Raw genomic sequence first — 10,993 nt, forward strand, 5'->3', positions numbered from 1 at the left:
ACATCATTTTTCATGGTGGGGCTAAGCCATTTCTTGGTATGGGTGTAACCTACCCCAGCCACTGGTGGGATGTATGGGGCGGGCCATTCTGCACATGCGTAAATGCGTTAAATATTTTAACGCAATTAATTCAAAAAATTAATTACCGCCGTTAACGCGATAATTTTGACAGCATTAATATATATATATAAGGCCTGCAACCTTGGGTGCTGTGCTCTCAGTGTTTTGTCTCCCTGTTGCTGCCTGTTGGTGTAAGCTGATAAAGGTCTTATAGTGCATTGCCTGTTTTATCTTGTTATGCACAATGTTGATTATTCTCTCAGAACCAGCTAAATACATGGGTCTGGGGAAAGATATTCAGAATTGGTTTGGCCCCGCTGTGCCATGTCGTGGCGGCAGCACATGTCTTGATAATTTTCCGGCCAAAGCTCCAAATAAACCATTAGTGATTGCCATCAAGCTCCAGCTCCCCGTATTTCTCTTGAGTCTCGTCTACATTGCTTCAGAAGTTTCCCTCACACTTACCGTATCGAAAGCGGCTGGTTGTGATGACGCTGCATTGAGTGGGCGGTCCCTGGCCACCACCAGCTCCACCGTCTCTCCAGGCTGCTGCAGGAGGGCGAGGGCCTGCTGGTGACTGATCCCCGGCTCCAGAGGACTGCCGTTAATCACCAGGATCTGGTCCCTCTCCTGGAGACGCCCGTCCCTGCAGCCACAGCATAATGTCAGTCAGGACATTTTGATAGCATGACACAGGATAAAAGGATAGTATCAAAGCAACTTTAGATAGCAGCTCAGCAGCTAGCTGCTTCAATTTTAATAATTGACCTATGATTGTCCACCAGTATGTAATATACAGGTGCTAAAAAATAAAAAATGGGGAGGAGAAAGATGAAGAGGATTAACAGTAGCAGAAGAAACCGTAAAAGAAGAAGCAGAAGATAAGGGGAGAAGGAAGATGAAGAGAATGAGAAGTAGAAGAAACAAGAGGATTCAGAAGAGTAAAAAACAGAAGAAAAAAGATGAGGAATATGAGGAAGAAAGGCACAAGATGAGGGGGAGAAGAAAGAAGAAGAAGACTAACACAATGTACACTGCATTGATATTCTCCATCAGAGTTTGTACATGTTTTAACCCATTTACAATGAATTACCTACACAATATACTATGGCAACCTAGGATCGATTGTTTATTATTCTGTTATCAAAATCGCAGTTTTAAAAAAGCGCAACTCCCAAACTAATTGCAAATATAATTACATTAACAATGACCAAGAAAGCTATACAATCTGAAATACAACTAAAAAGTCATTGGGGGTTCATGCTTGATAAAACCTTTTTTTTGAGGAAATGAAGACCAGCAGTACCTGGAGACCTTGTTTTAATTTATAGGCAACACCAGTAAATCAATAGGCAATATTGGCACTGAATACTGCTGTTATATATTTTCCATAAATCATTCAGCTCTACTGCCAACAGTTCTACATTTTTTATGTATGTACAAATAAATGCCCATCCTGGGTGCTCTGTTGTTCTCCTTCAGGCTCAGGTCCTCCACCAGAGGCCTGGAGCCTGAGGGTTCAGTATCTTAGCTGTTCCTAGGACTGCACTCTTCTGAGGGTTCAGTATCTTAGCTGTTCCTCGGACTGAGCTCTTCTGAGGGTTCAGTATCTTAGCTGTTCCTAGGACTGCACTCTTCTGAGGGTTCAGTATCTTAGCTGTTCCTAGGACTGAGCTCTTCTGAGGGTTCAGTATCTTAGCTGTTCCTAGGACTGCACTCTTCTGAGGGTTCAGTATCTTAGCTGTTCCTAGGACTGCACTCTTCTGAGGGTTCAGTATCTTAGCTGTTCCTCAGACTGCACTCTTCTGAGGGTTCAGTATCTTAGCTGTTCCTCGGACTGCACTCTTCTGAGGGTTCAGTATCTTAGCTGTTCCTAGGACTGCGCTCTTCTGAGGGTTCAGTATCTTAGCTGTTCCTAGGACTGAACTCCTCTGAGGGTTCAGTATCTTAGCTGTTCCTAGGACTGAGCTCTTCTGAGGGTTCAGTATCTTAGCTGTTCCTAGGACTGAGCTCTTATGAGGGTTCAGTATCTTAGCTGTTCCTAGGACTGAACTCCTCTGAGGGTTCAGTATCTTAGCTGTTCCTAGGACTGAGCTCTTCTGAGGGTTCAGTATCTTAGCTGTTCCTAGGACTGAGCTCTTCTGAGGGTTCAGTATCTTAGCTGTTCCTAGGACTGCACTCTTCTGAGGGTTCAGTATCTTAGCTGTTCCTAGGACTGCGCTCTTCTGAGGGTTCAGTATCTTAGCTGTTCCTAGGACTGAACTCCTCTGAGGGTTCAGTATCTTAGCTGTTCCTAGGACTGAGCTCTTCTGAGGGTTCAGTATCTTAGCTGTTCCTAGGACTGCACTCTTCTGAGGGTTCAGTATCTTAGCTGTTCCTAGGACTGCACTCTTCTGAGGGTTCAGTATCTTAGCTGTTCCTAGGACTGAACTCCTCTGAGGGTTCAGTATCTTAGCTGTTCCTAGGACTGCACTCTTCTGAGGGTTCAGTATCTTAGCTGTTTCTAGGACTGCACTCCTCTGATGGTTCAGTATCTTAGCTGTTCCTAGGACTCTGCTCTCCTGAGGGTTCAGTATCTTAGCTGTTCCTAGGACTGCACTCTTCTGAGGGTTCAGTATCTTAGCTGTTTCTAGGACTGCACTCCTCTGATGGTTCAGTATCTTAGCTGTTCCTAGGACTGAGCTCTTCTGAGGGTTCAGTATCTTAGCTACTGCACTCTTCTGAGGGTTCAGTATCTTAGCTGTTCCTAGGACTGCACTCTTTTGAGGGTTCAGCAGAGGTGGGACCAAGTCATTGTTTTGCAAGTCGGAGTCAAGTCTCAAGTCTTTGCGCTCAAGTCCAAGTCAAGTCTCAAGTCAGGATGGGCAAGTTCAAGTCAAGTCCAAGTCCTAAACTTTGACAAAACGAGTCTTAAACAAGTCCTTATGTATTTTCAACAAATGTAATGACATCGATCAACAGAATAATACTTAATAATCAAACTGCTCTTTATTAGTCACATTAATAATTTAATAATCCATTTTCTCTCTAATAAAGTAACGTGTTGTTTTCTATTTTAAGAGGGATCAGTAAGGTAAGGCTACCGTGACGGATTGATTCAGGAGTTTAATGTATAAGATCCCTGATGTTGAGGTAACCAGAATGTTTATTTCCACTGTGTACAACATGTTATAAGGGACCCACAATCTATCTTTATGCAAGGGATAATTTGCAGCGAGGCGGTCTCTATGGGGAAGAGAACACCTGCATCTAGATCCCTCTGCAGGTGGTACTTTAACTATATTTTGATGCTAATACTTTTACTTGTAACATTTTGAATGCAGGACTTTTTATTGTAACTGCGTATTCCTACACTCTGATACTTTTACTCAAGTACAAGATCTGAACTCCCCCCACCTCTGACAATAAGTCCTGAGTGGTTACCAAAAAAAACTATTTTCATTTTACAAATCCTGCACTCAGCTTTGCTTTCTCCAATATCATTGAAAATCAGCCAGATGCTGCTTCTTTTTTCGGTTCTCGCTCATTTCTTGACTTTTTCCGACGCGCTTGCATTTAAATCCGTCTCCCCGTCGCTCTGTGCAGCTGGCCTGTACCACTACACCTGCTGTGCCCCCCACCCTTCTTTCACATAATGGGATGATCCTAGTGTGTCCTCGCATATGATTGGCCGCATGGTGGCCCAGCTAAATAAAGACCCGCCCGCAAGGATTCTCAGCAAGAGTAGGAGCGGCTGAAGATTCTGCTCTCCCCGACGGGAGTCTTCTCTTCTAGCGGGATCTCGCGATCGGCGTGTTGGAGACCTCTGAATTAAATTATCAAGTCACCTCAAGTCAGAAGGCTCAAGTCCAAGTCAAGTTCCGAGTCATTGGTGTTCAAGTCCAAGTCGAGTCGCAAGTGTTTTGTGATTTTGTCAAATCGAGTCTCAAGTCATCAAATTGGTGACTCGAGTCCAAGTCATGTGACTCGAGTCCACACCTCTGGGATTCAGTATCTTAGCTGTTCCTAGGACTGCACTCCTCTGAGGGTTCAGTATTTTAGCTGTTCCTATGACTGCACTCCTCTGAGGGTTCAGTATCGTAGCTGTTCAGCAAAATAACAACATTGTTCTAAAATAATATAATGTAAAATAGACTCTTTATGATTTACTTCTGTTATTACTGGCTGCTCCTTCACTTCTTTATATGTTCACTTACTAGTTATCTTTTCTATCCTGGATGTGGTTAGTGTAATATTTAATTTTGGCTTTTATCTGAACTATCTATCTTTGTTGTAAAACTGTCAATTTACCTACTGTAGGTCGAATAAAAGTCCTTGATTCTGAGCTGCATTGACATGAAGTCTGTAAGATTGGAAAGAAATGGAAGATGGAAAAACACCAGAAGGTTTCATTAAGTATGACTTGATGTTAACTGTAGGAAAGTTAAAGCTGTAGGCTGAACCTGTGTGCGATGCCTCCATGCTGGATCTGTTTGACGAATACGCCCTGACTGCTGCTTCCTGCGGGATTCAGACCGACCACGCTGAAGCCCAGACCTCCAGACAGAGGCCGAGTGAGCTGGCACACCTCTATGTGAAGGCCCTGCATGGACACACACAAACACACACATTTATTTAAAGTGTGTTTATAAAGAGAAGTGCAGGAATGAGTCTTAAAACCCTGAATCCAGCACTTCGGGTTCCCTCCCCTCTATGGTTTTTTGAATGAGTTTTTGGTTAGATGCCTGGAATAAGATCTGTGGTTAATACAAGCTTAAGAGATGTTCACGTTTTTGAAAAATACATGAAATACGTCACTTATTAGCCACTTTAACTAGCTATGGTAGATGCACATCCATCAGATGTAGTTTGTTTATTGTTACTTCAAAACTCATAAAGGTGGTGTTATGGAGATTATCCTGCTGTGACAAAACGTGTAATCAACATGAACATTTGTTCTAAAATTATCCAAAATCCAATGGAAGAATCTCATTGGTTGTTGCAGGCGTGTTTTTTGGCTTCACCCACCTTTGCGGCAACAAGGATCCATTTCTGTAGGTTGAATTCAGATGAGGGCGGAGTCTGACGGATGGGTGGAGACAAGGCAGTGCTCATTAGGGAGGAGGAGCTGCCGACTGGATCAACAGCGCTCATGATCAGCTGACCCTTTTTGGAGAAACTGAACTCACTGCAGGCTTCAGGTGGCATACTGCTCAGCTACAACGTGGAGAAGGAGAGGGAGGAGGAGGGGAGGAGGGGGAGGACAAAGAGGTGAGAGAAAAGGAGAGGAGGAGGAGGAGGAGAAAAACAGGAGGAGGAGTGCGGGACAAGGACGAGGGGAGGAACAAATAAAAAAGAGAAGTAGGAAGAAGAGATAAAGAAGCAGAGGAGGTAGGGACATTTAAAACAAATCAGAGCACAAGAAGGAAGTAGTTTGAAAGGGGAGATGAGGGGATTAAAGAAAATAAGTAGAAGATGTGAACGTGGAACAGAAAGAAGAGAAAAGGGAAGGGGATAATGAAAAGGAAAAGAAAGGGGAGAAGCAGGAATAGGACAAAAAAGAGGAAGCAGAAAAAGAGTGACAGAAAGAGGAGAGAGGTGCGCAGGAGGAGGAGAAAGAGAAAGAGAGGTTTGTCAGATGAGGGAACATGTTGGAGCTCTGGAGCTGTGTTCGGTGAAGCTCTCTGACTGACACACCGTGCATTAAACACCAGCGGACCAACAGCACAGTGTACTGGCTCACTATCACGCTCAGTTTTCTCAGGGTCCCACAAACCAGGATCTGCTCCATGGAGTTCAGAAACCAGGTCACTGTGCAAGTTAACACCTCACTTTCCAGTTTCAGACGGTATTTATTTGGACAGTTTTTGTTCAGCTGCTTGTGTTTACACACGTACATATTGCATTTTGTATAGATATATATACATGTTAGATTAAAGTACAGGCATTGAAAAAGGAAAAACTCATTAACTGTAGCATAATTATAGAAACATTTGATTCAATCAACATATGATCAGTCCTGTTGTAGGTACAACAAGAATGATCAATGGTCAATGAAGGATAATTCATCTCATTTATATATTTTTCTTCTTAAATAAAAAAACACAAAATATCAATATCATCTTATTTATTTTTCAGAAATGTCTACCAAGTTTAAGATTTGATAATTTAACGTTGATAAAGGAAAATATTTAGTGGAAATGTACCACTTCAATCCCAGAGATTATAGCATTTTTTTGTAAATGTAGCACTCTAATCTCTGGAATTCAGATGTATTTTTAGGGAACATTCCCTCCTTGGACCGGCTCTTTCTCACCCCTTATCATTATTATTTTTGACCTAAAAAATCCCCAATGCATCACTTTATTTATTTGAATCACTAGAGGTAAAAAAAAGTATAAGCAGAGCAGGACTTCAGGTTTTACCACCTAAACAACCTCAACTCATAAAGACACAGGAGAGAGAGACACTCTCTATATGCAACGACATTGTCGACAGAAGAGAAAGACATGTAGTTAAAAAATGAAGCAGCGAAGCCTGGGGGTAAGTGGAGAGAAAAATAAAATCAATAGATTCCTCTGCAGGCCCTCTCTCTCTGAACAGGTAATGTATTAATGACCTTTCCACTCACATTGTGGAAACTTATCAGTCTGCAGCTTATTTAGGCCGGGGCTGACGGAGCAGGATCCAGAGCCATTTCATCAATACGCCTCGACAAGGCCGTTACTCAAACCAAGACACTAGATATTAAAGCTTGATAGATCCGCAGAGAGCCGTGGGGAGGGGTAGGAAAATAAATAAAGAAAGAGAGAGAGAAGTCCCCGCTTCATATACCCTCCACCGGCTTCCACCCAACACTTTCATAGACTCAGCTCTGACCTTCGCAGCACTTAGAATATGAAGCCCGGCGACGGTTATTGCCATTATCTTAATTTGGCCTGCAGATTGTTTATTGTAAAGGCTCGGCGTCAGTACGGGCTGGAGCTGCATACAGATGAGGGGGGGTGATTCAATGTCCCCCCTTAGCCCCACTGACAGGTCACGCTGTTGGACAGGAGGCAGCAGTGTGCAGACACCTGATAGGCTGTGGACACCTGGGCGGAGATACACATGTCGGACTAATCGAAAATATTTATTAGTCAGCAAAATGATCTAAATGAGTAAGCGACTCACAGTTCTGACAAACAATCAGAATACTGAGAGAATGAATTCCTTTCATACTGTATAAACTAGTGTCATGTGATGTAGTGCGTTGCCTTCCCTAGTCAGCCTCCTGAAGCGGACTGAATAGAATATCTTTCACAATGCCTGTTTCATGTATAATGTAGTCAACATGCTCACCAACAGACTGACCTTATTCCAAGTTAAGGAGAATTTAGTGGTTTCGGTTGCATCATTTTGTTTTTAGGGTATTTATTTAGAGTTACACATATTTGATCTTGTAAATGTTTCTGTATGATACATGAATTATCTCCCATTGTAGTTGTGTTGGTCATTTGTATTGTGATTACTCTCTTGTTTAGTGTCTGGGACAGTATTCTATAGCTGGATGCTTTATTTGACTGTCCCACTTTGCATATCTCCATTCTGTCTGGTGACGTGAGTCGTGAGGGATTAAAGGCACAATGTCAGTACAGGCTACAGCTTCTTAAGAAGAACGTCTACTAATGAGGCTCCTTTTTCTGGTATGTCAGTATGTTTTAAACTATTTGTTTGTACGTTTCAATAAGACAAATGGGTTTGGTTCCAAAGAAAGTACTTCCAGTTGCTGTGTAACAGAAAGAAAAGTTGATAAGTGATGTTGGATTTAGGATTTGAAAACCCAAGTTTAAGACTGGATGCGTAAAGCTAGTTAGTATTGGTAAATATCTTAATTTAGACTCTTCCTATAACTATAGCATTACGGCCCTAAACTCTTCGGGAGGATTGTGACCGGCCTCTATCTGCGACAGGCTGAGGTGAATGTGTGGCCCGTAGCTCCAGTGTATCTCAGACGTGTTTTAAGCAGTGCTGCTGGGGTGTGAGCTGCAGGTTGCTCTTTGTGTGTCACCTGGCTGCGGAGCTGTTTGATGGAGTGCTGCAGGGTGAGGATGTGGCTGAAGAGGGGACTCTGCAGGGTCTCCCTCAGGTTGCCCATGGTTTCACTGTGGGTCCACTCCTCCCTCTGCAGCAGTTTGGCCTGCAGTCGCTCCAGAGCTCCCAGAACCTGCTGCCGCTCCGCTGAGGACGCTGAACACAGGACGCATTCATTAGACAGCAGTAACTACACAAAGAGAATGCAATTCCAACTGATGGCTGTTTGAAATGTTAAACAGGTGAGAGGATTTACCTGCTGGGACATTTTCAAACATTGTCCTCCCTCCCTCTCTCTCTGTCTGTCGTTCTGGACCAATCTGAAAAGAGAGACAGACAACAATATTTCACATTTATTTCAAACACAACACATAACAGACAGTGTGTGTGTGTGTGTGTGTGTGTGTGTGTGTGTGTGTGTGTGTGTGTGTGTGTGTGTGTGTGTGTGTGTGTGTGTGTATGAGTCTACCAGTTAATAGTGCATTTTCTGTTTTGCGGTTTTAAAGCTTTAAAAAAAAGCTGCAGTTGTGTCACAACCAAAGAAAACAACTTCAAAGCAGAAAAACACTTTCTTTTTCCTGACTGGAAACAGTGTTGGTGTTCAACAAAGAAAGAGTTCAATGTGACTTTGTTGTACTCGGGAATAAGTGCTGTCAAAATGAACATTATACTTTTTTCTTGGCACGTTAAAAATTAGGAGACTAATTGTGATATCTTCAAATACAACTTTACCACAGGGCTTTACTGAATGGTTTAGTTTCATTAGCATTTGCTTGTTTTAAGCTGTTTTTTATTGCATGGTGAAAAACACTTTTAATCGTGTTTCAAATGTGTGTCAAAATACACTTTCCATATTTATCCTAACAAGAAGCTGTTTGAAAGATGACTGCACTTGAGGAAAATACAAAGTCATCATTTAAGAATGTACAGCCAAGACCAACTATATACACCTGACTATATTGCTGGAGGGAAAATGGTGGAGAAAGGAATCTACAGGAGCTAACATTTAAACATCTGTGCAACTAAATCACGAGTGAGCTTCATTCATTTGGATGCATTCTGCTTATGGAGTCTGGCAAGTGCTGCTTTTGCTAGAACATATTTAAAACATATTTAAATGTTTTGCAGTTTTTTATGCAATGGGCACTTTAACTCTGAAAACTTTAGGTACATTCTCCTAATCGTACTTAAATACTTTTACTGACCGTACCATTCTCAATTCAGTACTTTTACTTAAAATTGAGTATTTGTACAGTTACTCAAATAAATAAAGTGCTTTTTGTAGTGTACATGTGCTCACAGCTGATCCCAGCACTGACAGGCTGCTAGTGGAACAGGCTGCTGTGTGCTGCGTTCAGGTGCCTGTCTCAGGTTTCTCAGGTTAAAATCCTCGTTATCAGCACGGCTTGTTTACACAGTCAGAGCAAAGCAGAATCCACACACACACATGGTAAAACAACCAGACCCACATTCTCCAACCGGCACATCAAACAGAAACTGACCTGCTGACATGAAACCTCCTCACACCTGTAACCTCACCTGAGAAACCAGGAAGTGAAACTCAAACAACTCAAAAGAGAGGATGGTGAATATTGAAACCATACATTTGAACTAATCAATATAAATACTTTCTCAAATCCATATTGTGTATATTCTACTATCCTAAAGACGGCTGACAGCTTAAAATATTGAAGTAAATCTGTTGCAAGCAGGTTCAATTCGCAACAGGTGCATCAAACATTATTAAACCAAAGAAAAAACATTTAAAGCAGCCGCTACTTCTTACAACAAACGTGTTCTGATTTGCGACAAGACCAAACTTTACTTATCCGTGTGTTTATAAACCAAAACTGAGATTAAACAGCAACCAACTATGTATTGTCCAGCGTGTTAACACACAGCACACAGCTAACAGCTGGCTACACGTTAGCATGCTAAGTTAGCTTGGTAAATGGCGTCTAAAAAAGAGTTTTGAATAAGTTAGAGCAGATACACAGTCTGAGGATAGAGCTGAAAGTCAGTGAGGAATTCTAATAAAACAGAGAGTTTTTAAAGGGGGTTTGAACTGATGTAAAAACTCACATGAAGTGAATCCAGTTTGGCATCAGTGTTGCTTTAATGTTGCGTTCAGGTGCTATCGGAAGTATTTGTCCAGTGCATGTTTAGCACAAGTAGAATAATGGTGGATGTTATTAGCATCATTTAACAACCGAACGCGAAGACAGTGTGAGGCACAATGATGTGTTCATGTCCATATTATTTGCTTTACATATGTTACACATTTTTTGTTTTTGCTTCATGCGATATTTTTTCTAATAATATCCGTTTTTTCATAATATATTAAGTTATTTTAAGTACACTTACTCAATTAGTGTACTGTACGTTTTGATGTCCTTATACATTGCTGGAGTATTTGCATATATTGCTACCTTTTACTTCTTATCGAAAATATGTATGCAGCGATTGCTAATTAAAGGCGCAAATATATGCAATTAAACAAAAATACAACCAATACAAATCATCATTAGGGATAACATAAACAACGTACAATGTTGTCACAGGTTATAAACAGGTTCATGTCAATTGTCATTAATATAAATTGCAAACACGAGAATATACACCTGCCAAAACATAAACACGTAAAAATAGTTGAGAATCATAGAAACCAAACAAAAAAAGGTCAATGACAAAGGTGCAATGATCACAGCTGAATATGTATACATATATATATACATATTACACTATTTTGCAAAGTTTACTAAGTTGTTGGAAAAGTTGTTTTAATGCCACGACGTGAATTTGCTTTGCTGGTAAAGTGAAAAAATAATTTGCACCAAAAGTTCCAAAATTACTATGCTTCTAAAAGTCCCGAAAGCATCAT

General features: G+C 41.4%; 1 protein-coding gene across 1 annotated transcript in view; it reads right to left on the reverse strand.

Annotated features, from left to right (window-relative positions):
* Positions 1 to 10,224, reverse strand: part of LOC117537139 (inaD-like protein) — a gene marked incomplete at its 3' end in the record, with an annotated part of 68,990 nt that extends 58,766 nt beyond the window's left edge. Inside the window, 6 exon segments of the mRNA XM_034202280.1 lie at positions 526 to 706; positions 4,503 to 4,642; positions 5,068 to 5,256; positions 8,090 to 8,268; positions 8,369 to 8,432; positions 10,195 to 10,224. Of these exon segments, the coding sequence (XP_034058171.1) occupies positions 526 to 706; positions 4,503 to 4,642; positions 5,068 to 5,256; positions 8,090 to 8,268; positions 8,369 to 8,390 (711 nt within the window).
* Positions 10,225 to 10,993: the final 769 nt, after the last annotated feature.

The sequence above is a fragment of the Gymnodraco acuticeps genome, unplaced genomic scaffold (assembly GCF_902827175.1).
Source record: "Gymnodraco acuticeps unplaced genomic scaffold, fGymAcu1.1, whole genome shotgun sequence".
In the NCBI taxonomy this organism is placed as follows: domain Eukaryota; kingdom Metazoa; phylum Chordata; class Actinopteri; order Perciformes; family Bathydraconidae; genus Gymnodraco; species Gymnodraco acuticeps.